Source organism: Equus quagga, chromosome 9 (genome assembly GCF_021613505.1).
Source record: "Equus quagga isolate Etosha38 chromosome 9, UCLA_HA_Equagga_1.0, whole genome shotgun sequence".
In the NCBI taxonomy this organism is placed as follows: domain Eukaryota; kingdom Metazoa; phylum Chordata; class Mammalia; order Perissodactyla; family Equidae; genus Equus; species Equus quagga.
In genome coordinates this window covers 94,491,421-94,512,190 of record NC_060275.1, presented here as the reverse complement: position 1 = coordinate 94,512,190, position 20,770 = coordinate 94,491,421, and the positions used below count along the sequence as shown (strand labels likewise).

Genomic DNA, 20,770 nt, shown 5'->3' with positions numbered 1-20,770 from the left:
GATCAGAGCATTGTCCCCTGTCACCACTCTTGCAGACCTGGAATTACCTTGTGTTATTATGTGAGTGAGAAATTACATTTCTGTTTTGGTGAACCATAACTTGTTTGGGTCTATTTGTTACAGTAGCCTAGCCTCTCGTGTGTCTGTGTGTGTGTGTGTTGTGTGTGTGTGATTTCTAACCCCATATACACACTATACACATATCACTCACACTTTAATTGTTCTGGTGTCAATCCTACATCTATGCCTTTTATCGTCTACTCTTTTATATTCTGTTGACCTAGCTTGTATTCTCCTCAAGGCCCACAGTGTCGTTAACAGTAGGTGCTTTTAGACTTCATCTCCATTGACTAATTAGCAAAATACTACAAATTAATTAGTAGCCTCAGTTTCCATAACTTGTTCTCTTTGTCTTTGAGCCTGCAGAGGCTGCACACTGTCCACATTGCTTTGACAGATGGAAGACAACAAGCCTGTTTATCTGTCCTATAGGGATGTCCCATGCTTTTAGAACAAAAGATATGTTTTGAGAGTACTACTTAAAAAGACATCACCCAGAAAACCTAAATGATCAATTTTATTTCAAAATACCCAAACTTAACCCACTGTGGTGACATTATAGGGATCATTTGCCCCTGTGAACTCAAAAGTAACCATGGGGGCCCTCAATATTATTTTACAGTACATTCTTGTGAACTATGTGATTTTCTCATCTGTCTAACCCAGGGTCACTACATAACTAGCACTGTTTTTATGTCATATGACCAAAGAACAAACAAGTAAAACAGAAGGCAGATAAAGTGGTGATGTTTTCTGATTTGCAAAGCAATGGATCAGAGTCTATGAAGTTTGTCTGCTTAGGTTCAAATCCGGCCCACTGGTCATGAGTGTGTGGGATTCCTGCTAGCTAATTAACCTCTCAGCTTCAGTTTCCTCATCTCTAAAATGGGAAAATATTATCAATCTCCTCAGGGCTGTAGTGCGGATTAAATGAGAGAATGCATGTTAATTAGCATAAAATCATGCTATAAAGCATGGTACACGTTTTATAAATGTTCAGCGTCAACATCCTCCTGGTGGTGAAGAGCCCTTTAGAAAAGATTAGGAAAGAAATATGATTGAAATGGCAGGGATCATGAGACCCGTTCCCCTCATTCTTTCAACAAGTTAAATTACTCTGAGCATGAAAATCTTTTTCCCCCTGAATCTGGATTCTTTACTGACAGATGGAGACAGTAAGATGCTGCTCCATTGACAAGAAATGCGATAACTTGCTTTAGAAATCAAACATAAATCAACGTGAAAACATAGTTCAAATGTAAATGAAAAATTTTGGAGGTTTGAATTTATTTATTTATTGCCAGCATAGTTAATTAATGACCAATGATGCTCATTACTTTATACAAAGGAATTTTATACAGCTACATTGTCAATTGGTGCTGAAATTCACTAGAGAGGCAGCATATCTGAGCGGAGTTAGAAAGTTCATCATTCAACTGACAAGTGTGTCTTAAGAGAAGTCACTTAACTGCTAATAATTTTATTTTTTCTATTTGTAAATTGGTATAAATGAGACCCTACTTGCTCCCCAGGACTGTCAAAAGGAGAAAATAAGAGACTACATACACAAGTGCTTTAGAAATTAACATGCTTTCTAAGTTAAATGTACTGTTATTTTTATATTAGCTGCTAACAGTTCATTTCTCTTTAGCTAGGGAGATGAGTCATGAATAGTCATAAAAATGCTGAATGATTTGAACATGCGATTATTTTGCCACAGAGTTCTCTTTTGAGTTGTCAAATTATTTTAACAAATTCCTATACTGTGCATTGGAAATGCAAATGGATAAAAAATGACTTTGATGCGTCAAAGGACGTAATTAGTTCTAGAAATGGAAAAGCAGATATATACCCAAATTTCTGAAGCCTGAAAGTAGAGGCCAACATTTTGTCATCAGGTTTATTTTCTTCTTTCTTTATATTCTAATTCTTTTAATGAACTAAAATGATTTTTTTTCAAATGCAAGGGAACACTCAAACAGACCTAAAAGAATAGAAATCATGGATAGAGTGAGCCATAGAATTCTTATAAAGAATTTTGGCTTAGATTTCCATTCCAATTGCAATTACTTGCCAGTTTCAAACTAGATTCTCAGCATTAGCTTTCTGCATGAAATATGAGCTCAGGGCCTTTCAGCTGTCCCTCATAGGATCATCGATTGCATTTAGAGCTGGAAGGGACATAGAGATGATCTACACTAGCTCTATTGTTCTGTAGATGAAAAGCAGGCTCAGAAAGATGGACTGAAGTCCCCGCTATCATACAGCTGCCTGACCCAGGCTGCCTGACTTCGTTCTGGGTTCTTTTCACTACGTCTCACTATATTTAATCCCTACATTAAACCCAGCAAACTCTCCATCTCTGGAGTTGTGTTTTTTTGGTCTTTTTCATTTTTGGAGTTAAAGTGAGGCATAGACCTGATTGCTTCACGTTTTTTCCACATTAGACCATATGTCACAGAAGTCCATTTTGAAATTCGCACAAGAATGCAACCTCCCTAGCTATTGTCCATGTAGGGTACGGCATGGGGTAAGAAAGAGAACTCCTACCTCACTCCAGTTTCCAACAACCCAGTATGCAGGGCTGCGGCTTGTCGAGAGCTGCTTGTAATTGGAGGCATTCAACAAAAACCCCTCAGCAATCAGACTTGTTGCATCTTCCTCAGTCAGAACTTGTCCAGAACTTTGTGTTAGATTCATGTTGCTTGGAAGTTCTGGGGGATTAGGGTTTACCGACTTTTCTGAGGGTGTTGGCTGGTGGTCTCCTCCCAGAGGGAACGGAGTGTCAGCTGGCTTTTCAGTGACCAGCCCCTCTGCTCTGGATGTGGCATTTTGGGGAGTAGCGGGCCTTTGTCTTGGTAGCGATCCTTCTGTCACTGTGCTGAGGGGCGGCCACAAGGATGACCCCCTGAGATATGGTGTTGGTGGAGGTTCAAGTGGGATTTCTGTACTTCTTTCCACTGAAGCATCATTTCCAGGTACTCTGATCTTGGTCCATATTACAGAGTTGTTTCCATTTTTGTTCTCAGGTTGTTCCCCTGAGCCACTGTGAATCTCCGTTTCTGGCTCTTTGGTCAAGGTATCATAAAATGCAGTCACCTGCCAAGTCACGGGGTTGCTGGAAGATGACAAATCAGAACCACTCATTGTTGTGGCTAAAAGATCTCCCTCTGAGGTAGGACCAGGGTCTGAACTGGAAACAGTCTCTTTATTTGGCTGGATACTAAAAGACCAGGAAGTGAGGATGGGCTGGGATGTACCTCCAGTGGAAACGACATAATGGGAGTCCAGCTTAGTTTGGGTTGAAGTATTCTGCCACTGTTTCCCATCCAGGTCTCCTTTGGAGGCTGTGGTAGGAGCAGGGCTGTTGCTTGCCCAAACACTTGGGCTCATAGACTGAGGCACGGTGGGGGTGGTCAGCATCCTGGGGCTGGATGTAGTTGGAGGGATGGGCTTTAAGGGGTCTTGCTCAGGTGCTGGTAGCTTTTTCCCATTGAAAATGGTGCCTTTGTTGGGTTTTAGAACTCTCCGGCTAGATGGGCATTGCTGGAGGCCACATAAAGCTCGGCTGTTGGGTTTCCTTGTCACGTCACAAGGCTCATCATGGTTCTTGGCACATGTGACACTGCGAATCCGCACTCCACCACCACAGGAAACAGAACACTGGAAAAGAGAGACAGCTTTTAGTCTAGTGGGAAAGACACATTGGTTCTCATGCTTAGGTTTACAGCAAATCAGGACAGGGCCAATGGAAATTGAACTGTGCAATCAAAGTCGTTTCTTCCATTTCACATTTGGCTTCTTAGCTCCTTTAGTTTCCTATGGAAATATGTGACTCCTGGAGACCAGCTGGGGCTCAGGACCAAAAATTTACTCTCCACAAACTGAAAATACAATCCATGACACAGTAAAACTGAAGGCTCCCTGGGCTTTGAATATGGGATGGCGGATCCACAAAGAGTGCACTGACTTAAACAAGTCACCTAATCTTTTTAAGAGATAGTGATCTCATCCTTCTTAGGGTTGTGATGCTATTAATGTAAAATGTTTACATATTCTCTAGAATCTCAAGTTAGTAATAACAAACCTTTCTCTTTACATGTAGAAAATACCCACTTAACTCACATTCTCACCCAGGCACCATAAACTCCATTTTCCTTGCCTGTGCCAGGTGGAATCAGACTAAAAGCTGGACGAGGAGCCAGCTCAGTGGCACAGTGGCTAAGTGCGCACGTTACGCTTCGGCGGCCCGGGGTTCGCCGGTTCGGATACCAGGTGCGGCCATGGCACTGCTTGGCAAGCCATGCTGTGGTAGGCATCCCACAAATAAAGTAGAGGAAGATGGGCATGGATGTTAGCTCACGGCCAGTCTTCCTCAGCAAAAAAGAAACAAAAAGAGGAGCATTGGCAGTAGATGTTAGCTGAGGGCTAAGCTTCCTCAAAAAAAAAAAAAAAAAGCTGGATGATCATCATACCTACACATGTACATAGATCCAGGATCTTTTCTGAAATTTGAAGGTAGGTAGTTAATCAAAAGTGAGGAGATACCCTTTCCCAAGAGTTAAGTGAGTTCCATAGCATGGGGCTCACATACACATGGGGGCTGTGGCCAGTCCCCTTTCCCAGCGTTCCCTCCACATTCTGTATGGCACGCCGAAGCACAGGCAGCTAGATTGCTCTTGGGGAAGTCCTAACAGGACAGTCTTTCCTCAGGATTCCTGCTAAAGAATATTTATTTCATCTGTCTCAGCAGCTGCAAACCACACGTAGTTGCTATGTGACAATAAATTCCTAAATGGTTTGAAAAGTTCATACTTTTACCAAATGGCTCCATGTTTAGCTTTCCTTTCCAATGATATTTTAAGTCAACCATCCAGACAGTTGGTACTTTGAACATGGACCATCCAGGGTTTTTTGCTGGCTTTTCCACATTTGTCTGTCTTGTATCCCTGACCTCAAGGCAGGTTTTCTGAGCACAGGGACTGCACAATGCTTGGTGGATTCCACAGGGTTCACAGCCATTATTCTGTGTGACACTCACGAGAGCCCTGTGAGATTTACGAGGCAGGAATTATTCTGCCATCTTCCACAAGAAAGGAAACTGAGACTCAGTGATAAATAAATGGCAAGCAACAGGATATATTGGAGTATATGAGGAAGCCATTTGGTATAAAACTAATTTGGCCTGAACTTGTTTTTCCAAAAAAGCCCTGATGTGGCTATTGAATATGCATTGCATATCTGCTTTAAGTATTTACTATGTTCCAAAGACAAGAACAAAATCCTTAATTTAAAGAGGTAAATCCCCCCCATCAGCATTTCCTTAAAGATAAGCATCTCTCCCTAGGCTAGGAACTGATTGCTGACCTGCTGGGTTCAACTTGTGACCCCCTAGCTTGAGACCACAGACCTGCTACCTGCTGTGTTCATCAGTTGCTGTGTGAAATGCTGTGCCCGCAAAGCAATCTTGTGACTATTGTAAAAGGGACATTCCAGTCACATATAATACACGCTTCGATGGTATGTAACCACTCTGTATGCCCCCACTTCTTTGAAGTGCTCCATTCCTTTGTGAAAGGACTCTCCCGGGCTATATGGTCCTCAGATCTGGCTCATAATAACCTCACCCCAATTTTTATTTATAGATTGGTTATGGATTGTTTGCATCGACATCAAGGACTTGCTTGAAAGGCTGCAAGTCAGTGGGAGGGCAAGAATTAGATTTATTCCACCCTGCCCCCCACCAAAATCTAGCATAACACACTGGACAAGTAGCCATCTACTGAATTTGCTGTTGATGAACTGATCAAAGTCTTGATTTCTAAAAAAATTGCTCAAAGGCAGGAACTATTTCTCATTCATAATTGAATTCCAGGATAGTTCTTAGGACTCAGTGATCACTTAACACAAACTTATTAAGTGACTATTTTACCTAGAAAAAAAGATCGGGAATGGGAAAATGCTTCTTATTGTGAGCTTATGCATTTTTTAGCTCAAGTTTCTTGCTTTTTCAAATCCTATTTCCAATTTCCTGTGTGTAGGAAAATAATATTAATGTAGAAACTCTCCCTTTATTTTGTTCCAATTAAGCATAATCACTCACTGATATATAATAGCTCTGTGAAACCAGTGCCTTTGAAAAGCAGGAGATGTTTGGGAGCAGAGAAGAATGTACAGCTGAGGGAGTGTTCAACTGTAGATTTGGGGTCAATCAATAAAGCTCTGAATTTAAGATGTCAACCAAACACATAAATGCCCTGCTCTAATATTGAATTTCTAAGTTTGTTTTGATATAAAAATACTAATCTTTGGTGAGAACAGTGCTCACAGACCAACAAATGCACACTCATTTCCCACCAAAATGGAGACTACCAACTAAAGGTCTCAGAGTCCACCAGTGAGAAAGAGGTCTCTTCTGGCACCTTCCATGACTCACTTCACCTTGGTGCCTGGAAAGGGCAGGGTGGAGGTATTTATTTTCCTGGTTTACCACAATATTTCTGCCCTTCTTGTGTATGAAGATGATATCGACCCTGATATCGGTTCCCCTACATTAACCCCATCATATATGGAGTTAAAATCAAAGCACTCATCTCCTTTCCCTGCTTACTCCCTGGCTTCCTGGCACCAGAAACCACCATCTACCACAGAGGCAGACAACCAACGACATCCACCTGTGGATTCCTTTATCTCACCATCCCCCTTGCTGCAAGCAGCCTCGCAAGGCCAACCGCAGGCTAATGGGAAAGCGCCAGCTAGCAAGGCCACAGGCTTCCCCTCCCTACAGGCCTCCACATTCCTTATAACCTTTAAAACCACTTTGCCTCTCCTCTTTTGGGGAGACAAAACGAATTTGAGGGCTCCCTCTCATCTCCCGGCTGATGTCTCCCAAGATAAAAATCCTCTCTTTACCATAAGCCTGGCATTCCAGTTTTTATTTGGCCCCTCTTGTGTGGTGGGTAAAGAACCTTTGTTTGTATACAAAGATACTTTATGTTCGATTCACTTTAGTCATCCTGAGTCACTCTCCATTTATTACATTCTAATCTGAACTCACAGGTTTTCAAATCTCCACTTTGTAAAAATGTATCTGTCCAATCAAATAATCCTCTGCGTATGTCTGAACACATTTCCAGGCTGGCTGCCTCAGGCAGGCTGCATTTGGAGAGCTGATTCAGAAAACGGCCCCAGCTAATGCCAACTTCTCTCAAGCAGCAGGTGCACCTCCCTTGCAGTTTTTTCTTTCCAAGAAATGTCAGAGTAGACAGCTACATAGCAGGAAACTCTTTGATTCTTCTTTTCTTACTCTTCATTCCCTTTTTGTTTGTTTGTTTTGACTTGAAATGTTTCTAATGCCTATGGGGAAGTTAGACTTTATCACACAATTTTACTAGCATTTGTATGTTTTTCTCGCTGAGGAATATTAGCCCTCAGCTAACAACCGTTGCCAATCTTCCTCCACTTTATATGTGGGTTGCTGCCACAGCATAGCTGATGAGTAGTATAGATCCGCACCTGGGATGAGAACCCGTGAACCTGGGCGGCCAAAGCAGAACGCACCACACTTAACCACTATGCCACGGGGCCAGCCCCCTACAAGCATTTTTTAAAATCCAAAAGTATATAGGTATGTGCCCTTCATCCCCACATTGAAGTGTGAGGTAAAAGCGCTATAAAACTTGTAAGAAATAGCTTAAACTCCCCAGTCTGCCATTAGTAACTCCAGACATGTGACTAAGCCTCAGCTTCCTCATCTGGAAATTGATATAAATTAACACCCACCTTTCACGGCTGTTGTGAGGATTACATGAGACAACAGTCTTAATATAGTATAAATATATAGAAGATGATTGGTAATTACAAGCTATTATTATCACTGTTACAATGATGCTGATAATAATAACACAGGCCTAGGGTCTCCGACTTCTACTGTCTTTGTGGGACACAAAGTGATACACAGATCTATCTTACGGGACGCTGTGAGGCGAGCAGCTGTGTGGGTGAAGCAGTTGTAGGTGCATGGCTAGAGCACACTGGGGCGACCCACACATCCTACAGGTTTATTGCTGGATTTTTTTAGATTCAGATTTTCTAGGGGTAACAGATGGTTATAAGTTTTTTTTAATTTACAAATTTTAGGATTAAATAATCTTATTCATTGTGCAAATCTGCTCAACCTAAAAGAATAAAGCAAGAGTAAATAATAGCTATCTAGCTGGTAGTTTAGTTAAAATACATTTCATGTTGATCTTTTAAAACCAAAGATTATCCTAGAACAGAAATTCCAGAGTGGCAGTTGCAAGGGCTAAATTTGGCCCACTGGCTTGTCTTCTTTGGCCTGCTCAATCTCAAAACACACAAGCAAACGAAGAAACGAAATACAAACACTGAATTTAAAAATTAGCAGATTTCATATTAAAATGCCAGATTTTTAGCTTCTCTTGAAAAAGCAGACATTTGCAACTATTGGCTCTGTTCCCAAATGGCAACTCAAAAACTCATTACTGGCGCCCTGGTCCAGGAGGAGTCTCTATGTCCTCCGGCACACCTGCCTTTCACCCCCGGGACACACAGCATCTTCCAAATAACAGCCAGATGCCATTCCTTCCACTGGGGTGTAATGCGCCCCATGGGACAGTGTTAACTATCTATGAAGTATATTGGGCCTAAAAACTAATGTGCCTTTTCTCATCGTCCCACTAGAACAAGCAGCACTGTTTTGGGTTTTTTTTTTTTTAATTAATTAATTTAAGAAATTTTTCAATGTATTCACATTTATTTATTTATTTTCATTGAAGTAACATTGGTTTTTAACATGGATAGACCCTGAGGGCATTATGTTAAGCAAAATAAACGAGACGGGAGACGGAGAAAGTCAAATACTGTGTGACTGCACTCCTAAGTGGAAGATAAAAACAATAAGAACAAATGAACACACAGACTCAGAGAATAGCCTGGTGCGCAGCAGAGGGGACGGGGGTAGGGAAGAGGGTGAAAGGGGGGACTGTGCTCCTGTGTCCAGTGATGGACGGTAAGTAGTCCTTGGGTGGTGAACATGATGTACTCTACACAGAAATCAACACATAATGATGTATCCCTGAGATTTATGTAATGTTATAAAGCAGCACTGTTTTGTATTCAGCCCCACACTTCCTCCAGGACATCTTCCAACTCTGTTTGCCTCCTTAGGAGCTGTCAAGCCCTTCAGAGGAGGCAAATGCAGGACACACGCCACACTCAGAACACATCTCAACTGGTAGTTTCAGAATTCTCAAAATCAATTTCTGCTATGATTATTTTATGCCTTTATCTTATAATTTTGAATTCTGTACCAGGTAAGCTGCTTGTCAGTCTGTTAATGTCCTCCCCGGGAGTTATCTTGCCCTCACTCCCCATCATGCCAAGATTAAGGCCTCTGGGGACAGCCCGCTGAGAAAGAGCTCTGCGGCTAAATTACTCAACTCCACCCACGTGAGGCGGACTGTGGCGGAGGGGCTCAGAGCTGGCTTGGAGCCGTAGTGCTGAGGCAGTTTATTAAAAAACAGTTGGGGTTTATCGGAGATTTTGAGCTAAAGGGCTGAGTAGAGAAACAGCTAGTGCTTTGGGCATAAAAACATTTAATGTATAGTCTCAGGAATTTATAAATGAATGATTGGATCTCATACTAAAACCAGCTTTGAAAGTAAGCTAAAACACTTAGGTACCTGTTATGGTTGAATTGTGTCCCCCCAAAAAGATACATTGGAGTCCTAACTCTGCCATTCCTTCCCCCTGTACCTTAGAATGTGGCCTTCTTTGGAGATGGTGTCTTTACAGAGGCAGTCAGGGTACAATGAGGTCACTAGGGTGGGTCCTAATCTAAAATGACCATTGTTCTTATAAAAAGGGAAATTTGGATACAGAGACACACACGTGGGGACAATGCCATGTGAAGATGAAAGCAGAAATCAGGGTGAAACGTCTACAAGTCAAGGAACAGCAAAAACTGCCAGCAGACCACCAGAAGCTAGAAGAAAGTCATGGAACAGATTCTCCCTCACAGCCCTTGGAAGGAACCAACCCTGCCGACACCTTCATCTTGGACTTCTAGCTTCCAGAGTTGTGAGACTATACATTTCTGTTGTTCAAGCAACCCAGTTTGTGGTACCGTGTTATGGCAGCCCTAGAGAACTAATATAGTGCCCTAGATAATTAAAAAAAAAAAATCAGACATGATGAAGAGAATCAACATGACTGCCAATTGGTTTTCTGTGAGCACTTGTTTCAAACAAGGGCACCCATATGTGTTCTCCAGGAAACCAGGCAAAGCATAGGCTGCTTACGTCTGAGAAGGATGAGGTGTTGGCACTTGCAAACGCCCAGTGACAAAAGAGCAGAGGTGAAAACATCAGGCCTCAGCCCCACATGAGCGCCTTGGACCTGAACTGAAACTAGGGAATACCAAGGGTAAGCCACTCAGCACTGTCTCCTGGCCTTCCATGCTCTGCCTTCCTTCAGTTTGCAAGGACTCCTATGAGACTTCACACAAGAATTTTCCTCTGCTTCTCATTCCCAGTTAGCAACAGACATGCCACTGGTGCTTGCTGCCACACCTTCCATCTGCAGAGCCAGGAGAGCGCCTTGTGAAAATCGGCATCTGCTCTACCTGCCCTCTGGTGCTCTCCACCACCTGCGTGAACAGCACTGCGCTCGACAGACTCTCAGCAACTTGGCAGACTGACTGTTTCATCCATTGGTTTGTGTGCTTCTGTCAGGCATAGAAAGGGAAGATTAAAGACTTTCACAGACCCTGGGCACGCCTGCTTTTGGAGGCTCCACCCCACATCCCATCAAATATATTAAAAAAATCTCTAGTCTCAAGTGAAATAGAATCCTTTTCTGTAAAAACCATGCGAAAGGCTTTTTATTCCTTTGCTTTTGAAAGAATTTGGTGAGGATAACTCGTTTAATTTATGAGTGGCTCTGATTTCTCAGCAATGATGATGCATGGCCTGGAATTCCAGCCAAGTGAGAAAAGCGGATCTACAAATCGTTTCCAAACATAATACACTTTTCATGAACACTAAGAGCTGTCATATGGTGACATTTTGCAGACCTTTGAGATGCCGTGTGGCATGGTGTTCAGAGTAACAGCTCTGCTGCCTGCATTCAAATCTTGGCTCCAACTGCTTGGAGGCTGTGTGACCTTGGACAAGTTTCTAGACATCTCTATGCCTCAGTTTCTTCACCTGTATAATGGGGCTAATAAGCCCATTGTGAGGTATTGTGTTAATTCCTATAAAGGTGTTTAATACACATACTAAATGCCCAATAAGTATTTGCTATCAATATGCAATTAAATATTTATTTCTGATGTTGCAGTGTCCTCTGTTTTTATGGAAGCAATATATTAGCTTTTTTTCAGGTCTCAAAATTTTTGTAGGCCCTTGAACAATGTGCAGGCCCTAAGCACTGTGCTTACAGTGCTCCGTGCATAAAATGGCCCTGAGCTCAAGAAGGGAGTTAGATGAAAATGTAGGGAGCCACAGATCAATTTCATGAGGACAGTTGAGTGTCATTGATTGGACAAGGTGTGCAAAATCCAAGTAGGTTGGAAAACAGACCTTTGTCTTATTGCCTGATAACAAAGTTACCATTTAGTGAATACTCACTATTTGCCGGGCACTATGCGAAGGCCTTACATGGATTATCTTCCAGCCTTATAATGCCCTGTCTTTCTAAATGAGAAAAGGCTGAGCGAAGTTTAACACTAGCTCAAGGCCATACAGTTAGGGCTTGCCAAGGCTGGAAAACCTAGAGAAATTACTATCCTGCTAAATCTATCAGTCTAAATGTCAGGAGAAACAGGGGAATTAATGAACTAATATCAATCTCATGGAGTTATTTAAGTGTTAAATGAGACAATCTATATGGTGTGGAAAGCACTCAACAAATGATGGATGACATTATTGTTATTTCCATCTATTCACTTTACTAACAAATGATTCATGTCTAGAGCTTACTATGTGCTAAGCACTGTTCTAGTAAGAACTTTGGAAATATTGACTCATTTGATCCTCATACCTTCCCCTGTGTCTAAGTACTGTTGTTATCTCCATCGTAGGGTTGGAGAAAACAAGTCACGGAAAACTAAACACAGAGAGATTAAATTCACACATCTAACAAGCAGCAGAGCCAGGATTTGAACCCAGAAGCCATGCCCCAGAGGCCACGCTCTTCACCATGAGACTGGCTGCCTCTCACAAGGCATGTCCCTGAGATGGCATACCTAGTAGGAGCCATGGAATTTTGATACCTTGTCTTTGTTTACAACAGAGTCCCCCTTCTTTACCCTCCAAGCCCAGAAGTAGGTTGGGCAAAACCAGGTTGTTGGTGAAACTTGAGATTGAGGGTGGGAGTCTGTACAGACATTAGCAAGACAGTAGACGGAAGAAAAGAAGACCCATTCGATGAAGACTTTGATGCTGATTTAACAAAAAGCACCTCTCTTGACAACATCTCCTGAATGAAGGCAGTGGCTCAGCCTTTCTGCTCAGCTCCATCAAGTGGAAGCTAGAAACTGGATTCCGTGTCTGCTGTCAATACACTAGGCAATGGCTTGTATTGGGAACAACAGACCCAAGTACTTGTCACATCATGCCAACTTTTTGGTCCTTTATTCTCCAGTTAAGGGACACCATTTTGCTCCCCATAAACTTGAACACAATAAGAAGAAATCCTCAGCCAAATATGTAATTGCAGTCTTTTTTAAAAAAGCAGGAAATTCTGGCAATTAGTAAATCCTACATGACAAGAATTATTAACTGCTTTGTATGCAGCCATAACATTTTTGGTAAACAGATTTAATGGACCAGTCACAATACCCCATTCAGCCTTGTTTTGACAATACTGTAATTTACAGCAATCTAGGTTGGCAGTGGACTAACCGGTCAGGCCAGCCACAGACTATCATTGTACCCTCCCAGGAACAGCAGGGGAATATTCTAGCCTATTGCTGATATATGCACATGCATCAGGGCACACATCAGTAGCACACCTGTGTTAGTTTGTAGGTAGATTTCTTTCTATGTATACCTTGGTCTTTTCTTTTCTGGTTTTGGTCCTCTCTCTGCCATTTGATAATTCTTACAATATAGGGACCATACTTGCCATTTTTTAAAACTTTTCACCTAGATGCCCAAGAAAGCATTCTGTGCAGAACTGGAAGGTAAATAAACTGAAAATGTGACTACAAGCTAATGAAACAGAGTTTTGGAAATAAGGTTATCAAAGTGGCTGTGTTCAAAATGAGTGTTTTCTGCTTCCAAACAGTTATCTTCAGAGATGGTACCTTTGCTTATACAAATTTTCAAAATCTTTTTTAAATAATACTTTAAGAGAACCTTTATAAGCTATGAAAAGCAATCTCATTTATTTATAATCAAACATCACTTTTCAAACACAAAGGTTTTAGCCAAATTGATCACATTAATCCCTTATCCATCAGGCTTAATTCTTATTGACTTTCTGTGGCATTCTCCTAAATCAAAGGTGTCCCATTTCTCTCAAGGTGAGTCCTAAAAGGAGTTCCTAAGGTATTCTGATCAATAGTAGCTTTATTATAGAAAACATGTGCCTTCCCAAGGAAGCTCATAACAAGTCAGCATCCATCTACAAATTCTGGCCTGTTGGCTTAAAAAAAAAAATCACTTATTTTCTAATCATCCCGTAGGTCATTGACTGAAATGCAACAGGGAAGCAGAGTGAGGCCGCTGGAGACTCCAGGACCCTTGGAGAAAGAAGGACTCTACTTCCCCTACAGACTCTGGGAGCACAAGTCTTGCTGGTACCCGATTCCATGGTGACCCCCAAAAAATTGAAGCCTGGGAGGTTTTCACAACCTGTTAGTCCACTCATTTCTAATTATATTCAGAGAATTAGATCAGATTAATTCTGGAAAAAGTAACACTTATTTGAACTTATGTGGTTAATGAAAATAGATGTCCTAAACCTTGGTAAGGCCTGGCCTTGACACAAGCTGAATAGATGGATGATTTGAAGGGATTCTTCAAGGGTCAAGTGTACTGCCTATTGTCCCACCATTAGAGTGACACTACTTAGGTTTTAGTTAACACTAACAGTTCCAGTGAAACATAACTACTGGCAACAAACCAGCTTTTGGGGTGAGTGGGGAACCCTGATTCACAACTAATGGTTTAATGATGGGCCAGCAAAAATCCTGATTTGTCAATTGGCTGTAGTGAGCCTGTGCGAGCAGGAGCCAGCTCATCCCTAGAAGGTATTTGACCACTGTGAGAAGATCCTATAAGAATGGAAGTCAAGCATTAGGATACTAGGTGGTGGGGAATGCAGGAACCAGGCCAGAGGCGATAGAGCTGGCCATTGCGCGATTTCACCTAGGGTCACTTTGGATTGGTTAATGAGGAAGAATGGGTGTGGGGCTGATGAAGTATGAATACTGTCAGTCTCCCTTTTAACCCGGGAGCTCACCTCACTCCAGTTGCCCACTGTCCAGTCTGATGGACACAAGATGTCTCTGTTGCAGGAAATGAGGGTCTTGGGCTTCAGCAGGTGCTGGCAGTCTTTAGCTTGGAGAGCCTGCTCATCAGAGCCCATGGTCTGGATGCACAGCACTGTTCGCTTCTTCTCTCCATGGGGCCCACATGTCGCTGAGCATGCTTCCCACTCCCCTGCCCACCACCTGCAGACACACATGGACATATGAGAAAAGATCACCAAAAGTATACATATACATGCAACGCAACTACTCGAAAGAAACCAGGCTCAGAAGCACACATTATAGAGCTGTGAGGTCCTGGAGACCCCCAAGCCCACTAGAGGGCACTCTGCTCGTTCGGTCATACTTCCAGAACCCAACAGAGCATCTGGCATAAGTAGATGGTAAGTAAGGATATTTTTGAATGAAAAAGAAAATACTCTCTCTTTTCAGTCAAGAAAACTGAGATCTAGGTTTCTGTTGTACAACTTCAAGCAAGTTTACACCTTACTTTCCTCGTCTGTTAAATGGATAAACAATACTGACTTTATATATAAGTGCTGTGGATTAAACAAAACACGAATTTATGTACAGTGCATAGTACAGAGCCTGACACTTAATAAGAACTCAAACATTTGTTATTATTTATCATTATTTTGACTGTTGCTATTGAATGAAAGAGCTCAATTAGAATCCAGGTCTCCTGGACATTCCAATGTTTGACCAACCCAATGTGAAGCAGGTACTTCTCACTTATGAAGAAGCATTTGCTAATTTTCAGTTATTTAGGAGATAGTCAATCAGGGGCATTGCCTTCATTTTTTCCCCCATCTCCTTCAGTCTACCTCTTAGTATTTTCACTGGTCCCCTTGATAAGAAAGGAGTAAAGAAAGAATAAACTTAAATAAAATAATTTCTATTTTGTCAGCTGTTCTTGGTAAGTTAAACAGTTGAACTGTTGGCTAAATTAATATTGGAAAAACGAGTATGTCTGCTCTTTCTCTACCATATTGTCACAGATGATTGACTCAAGATTCTAGGATGTGGGTCCAGTGGTTACACAGAAGTAGCTTTTGAAAGTGGCAGGGAGCCCTCTTGAGAGCCCTCTATCTTCCTCTTTCCCCATCATAGTGCAAATCTTCCCGACACACAGCACAGAACAAGTGCCTTGACCCCATGTGGTTTGGGTCCACCATTGCTTCAATGGACAGCCTGCTTCTTCATCCCTCGATGCACTAATAAGATGGGTATTTCTATCTTTGCATGGGAAAATAGTACAGCACGTGAAGTCCTTCATTTCCGACTTTAAGGAAGCCTCCTAACTTTGAGAGAACATTGAATTTCGAAGAAGACAAAACTTTGTACTCTTATTTATGTTTACTAAATATTGGATTTATTTGGGTAGAATTCTTTTTGATTCTCCTGTTTTTAATCTCAAGTTAAAAATATTAAAAGGAAGCCATTCCTCAATTCTATTATATTCTTCAGTAATAAGTAACTAAGATTACTTATTTATTCTTTGTTATTTAACATCTGGCTGTCTTGTGTGGATAAAGAGCTAATATTGGAACCATATGATATGAAATCAAATGAATACCCACTGTATTAATCTAATTACTTTGTCCTACCTCTGACATTTCCATGGGAGGTCAGACACACTGCTGAATATATAAAATGTCATTCTAGAAGGGCCTTAATCTGAACTGACAAAGTCTAATTTGTATAATTACTTGCTACAGGGCTTTCAGCTGTGTCACCACAAAGCAATAATGGACCTCCTTGTGCTCTCTCTTGGAATTTCCTCCACAGTCCCCTGGGGACATTTTGCATATATCTGTCACTAGTTTAAAGTGAAAACCATCCTCTTTATTTCCCTGCAAACATCTTCCAGACCCAGGGCCCAGGAGCTATTGCCAAATTGTTCTCTGTTGTCCATCTCATTCTTTTTGGTGTCTGCCATAATTCCAACTCTTCTGGGGGGATTTCTAATAGAATATTGTTAAAATGCTCTGAATTATTGGTGAGAAAGGCAATATAACATGCAAAGAACTTAGCAAGACAAAAGACCCAGACCAAACATTTATTCACTCCAACATGACATCCTCTCTGGTTTAATCAGCTTAGAATTAACAACCTAACTTGACTTTTTTCTGTTTTTGCCAATGATTTTGCTCTTACTAGAATGCTGATGACACCTAACATGCAATTGGATAATTTATCATACATCGTCTTGGATTGTTCTTTAGTCCTATGCATTAGTCAATCTTATCATCCCAGTTACAACACAAAAGTCCTAACGCCTGGGCTGTGTCAGTGATTTTCACTGTATCAACATTTGGGGAGCTTTAAAAAGTTATCAGTGTTCAGGCCCCACTGCAGACCAGTTGACTATAATCTCTTAGAAACAGAGCCAAGGCATCAGTGTTATTTAAGAGTCCTTTGATGACTTTTATATGAATTCAGGGTTAGAAACCACTGGTATTCTTGGTACCAAATAAATGGATTTGACTGTTTATCTTTAAATTTTTCTCCTGACAGGCCTTCAGGACTCTGTTTTAGTATGAGTTATGTAAACTATAGAAGCGTGTGTGTGTGTGTGTGTGTGTGTGTGTGTTTTGAGACCCTTGGAGAGCCTGGAGTTGTTCTGGAAAAGCATACTGTAGTTAGGACACCCTCTGAGATCACGTGGGAGGGATGGGGTGAAGAACCTGTGAACCCGTCTTTTCTGTATCTTCTATCCACTCCCAAGCCAGTGCTTGTTCAGGCAGTTCTGACTACCGATAAATCAATAAAATATAAAAACAAACTCTTTCTAATCTTCATTACTCAGAAAACCGAAAGTCCAAATCGGAATTTGTTAAACTCTTGCTCAGAATAGTAATTTCTTTAAAAAATATCGACTTTTATAATTACTATCTTTGTACTAATCTTTTCCCTAACAGCATTTACATTCCAAAATCCAATTCAATTGACCTTCCAAATTCTGATATAACAGCCACTATTACAATATAAGCACCATTGCTTCCTTGCCCTTTATACACAGTGTCTCCATATTCTGACTGAATCCTGTTCATCCCAATTCATTTTCTCTAGCTTTCTTCTTGTCCCCCACACAGACTGTGCTCATTCCTCTCCTCACTTTCATGGACTTTTCCCAGTCTCAATGACCCCATTCCTTTCATTTAGATCAGTGGCTCTCAACCAATGTAGATTCCCATAGTTCCTTCCCCAGGGTACACTTGGGAAGGTTTGAAGACATTTTTGATTGTCACAAATAAGAGTGGCGGTGTGCTATTGGCATCTAGTGGGTAGAGGCCAAGGATGCTGCTAATATTCCACAATGCACAGGACAGCCCCTATAACAAAGAACTGCCCAGCCTAAAGTGGCTATAGTGCTGAGGCTGAGAAACCTTGATTTAAATCATGAGCCATTCTTTTTACACTGAACACCAGCTGCCAGGGTGGAATGAATTGCTATCAGGGGTTTACTGGGCACTTTGGATATGCTGAGCACCATCACAGCTGTAGCCTAGCAAATCTTTGCTTTGCAGTAAACCAAAGTTCAGAGAGAAGTCAATAGGAAGAAGAGACTCAAATGACCTCTTTCTGGAGTCAGATACACTTTAAATTCCAAAGAATTTCTGTTTTGACAGACTACTCCATCCTGGAACGTGCTATGCAAGACTTTCATCCTGAAAGCCACTGACAATGTAATACATATTTCTTATGTTTAGATTATCAGAAGGTTTTACTAAATCTTTAAAGAAAATCTGTCTTAAGTACTCATTTGAGACAGAACACAGAGTGTCCAAAGTCAATGCAGAAACAAACCACTACTGAAGGATAATAATCCAGAAATAAAAAGATTAAATCTTGCACATGAAATCATTTTAGGAGAGGGACATGACATTTAGGAGAGGGAATGATGGGGATGAACTTTTCAGATACTATGGAAACTGATGACAGAGGAAGATGCTTCAACTTGAAATTTATATCCAGGGAAACTATTGGACTAAGCTTGCAAAAACAAATAATATTAACAGAGTAATTAATATTTATTTTTCATTTATTGCTTAAAAAAGTAAATTAACTTAATTTCCTTTCTTTAATCCCTTTGCGAATTTGTATGCATGATTTAGCTTTGAAGTTAGAATTTTCTGCTTGTTTATAACATTTTCATTGTGATTTAACGTGTGAGAAGTATTTTAAATCTTGAGATTCTGGTTTTAGCACCAAAACCTGATCATCCTGAGATGCTGGGCAGCAGCATGGTGTGGTAGCACCAGCACAGACTTCTCAGCAGACACATCTAGTTCAAATCCAGACTCTACCACTTGACGCTAAGTGACTTTGGAAAATTTTTGTGAAGGCTTTACAGATGTCCTCATCTGTACAATGGCATAAAAATATCTACCAATCAGGATTGCTAACAAGAATAAATGGCTGGGCGATACGGAAAGGGCTGGAAGAAGAGTGGGTTCTCAATCCAGCAACTGTGCTCCTTGGCATTTACCCAAAGGAGCTGAAAACTTATGTCCACCCAAAAACCTGCATATGGATGTTTACAGCAGCTTTATTTATAATTGCTCAAACTAGAAAGCAACCAAGATGTCCGTCCAAAGATGAACGGATAAACTGTGGTACATCCAGACCATAAAATATTATTCACCCTGAGAATAAATAAGCTATCAAGCCATGAAAAGACATGGAGGAACCTTAAATGCATATTACTAAGTGAAAGAAGCCAATCTGAAAAGGCTGCATACTATACAAGTTCCATTATATGATGTTCTGGAAAGGACAAAACTATGGAGACAGTAAAAAAATCAGTGGTTGCCAAGGGGATGGGGGGAGGCAGAGATAAGTAGGCAGAGCACATAGGATTTTTAGGGCCATGAAACTACTCTGTATGATACTATAATGATGGATATATGTCATTATATATTTGTCCAAGCCCATAGACCATACAACACCAAGAGTGAACCCTAAGGTAATCTATGGACTTTGGGTGATTATGATGTGTCAATGTAGGTTCATCAATTAAAAATTAAATAAAGCAAAAGAAAAATAGTGGGTTCTTAAAAATTGTTAGTTTCCTCTCTACCTCTTTACCCTAGGACATGGCATCCAACTTCTTTGAATGTCTGTCTCCTCATATACCACCTGGGGATAATATCCACCCTCTACCCCTGACTATTTCATAAATATTTTGGCAAGTTGAAATGCAATCATAAATAAGAAGGACTTCTGTAAATTAACCATTGTGTTTAAATATTTCATGGAATTCTATTTAGCTCATCATATCTTACTTCAGAATGCATTTTCAGAAATTGTACCTGTTATGTGTTACATTTCCTTAACATTTTTAGGAGTCAAAAGCTCTGAACAAGTTAGAGAGCCTTATCTATTTCAACAAAAATGAACTGCACAATAGAAGCACCACAGGTGACTTTGCTAGTTGTTACTTTTGATAAAGATTTCACTCCAGATGCATTAAGTAAACAAGTATGGATTCAGGGAAAGGAATATATACAGGAGGACAAAATAAATATTAAAAATGAAATTTCAACAAAATTAGCTAGCTGGGGTCAAGCAATCTCCTAAATATAGGTACCATAAATTTGAAACATAAATATGGATGAACCATAAATATGTATGTGTGTGTGTGTGTGTGTCACCTTGGATATGAAAACAAAAACAGGGTCGGCCTCAGTGGCCTAGTGGTAAATGGTTAAGTTTGGTGCACTCTGCTTTGGTGGTCTGGGTGTGGTTCCCCAGGCGTGGACCTACACCACTTATCTGTCAGTGGCCGTGATGTGGTGGCAGCTCACATCCAGAAAAAAGAGGAAGATTGGCAACGGATGTTAGCTCAGGTATTTTACTTTTGGTTAAAAAACACTATTAGAATCACAAATATCCCTCTCAGAAGGCTGTGCCTTTAGCTCGAGTTCTGAACTGGGTTAATTCAGGCTTGATCTGCTAATTTTGTTGATCTTTAATGACCACAAGCTGGGGACCAGGCATTATTCATATACAGAAAGAGTCTCCAAGAAATTCAGACCTTAGGAAATAGATACCAGACAGAGGGGAAAGTAGCTTAAACAAAAAATGCTACCAAACGACAAAGATTTAACAAGACTTGTCCAATTGCTTTTGCTTCATTCTTCTTTCCTAAGTATAATCTTCAAATTGTTCAGAGGGAATTGGAGGAAA

At 40.9% G+C, this 20,770-nt stretch overlaps 1 protein-coding gene across 3 annotated transcripts in view; it reads right to left on the bottom strand.

Moving 5' to 3' along the window:
• Window positions 1-20,770, bottom strand: part of ADAMTS12 (ADAM metallopeptidase with thrombospondin type 1 motif 12) — a 308,773-nt gene that overhangs the window by 36,043 nt on the left and 251,960 nt on the right. For all 3 annotated transcript variants that reach the window (XM_046671863.1, XM_046671864.1, XM_046671862.1), the window contains exons 19-20: window positions 14,551-14,761; window positions 2,611-3,723 (exon numbers count right to left, since the gene is read on the bottom strand). In XM_046671863.1, the coding sequence (XP_046527819.1) occupies window positions 2,611-3,723; window positions 14,551-14,761 (1,324 nt within the window). The remainder of the gene's footprint in view (window positions 1-2,610; window positions 3,724-14,550; window positions 14,762-20,770) is intronic.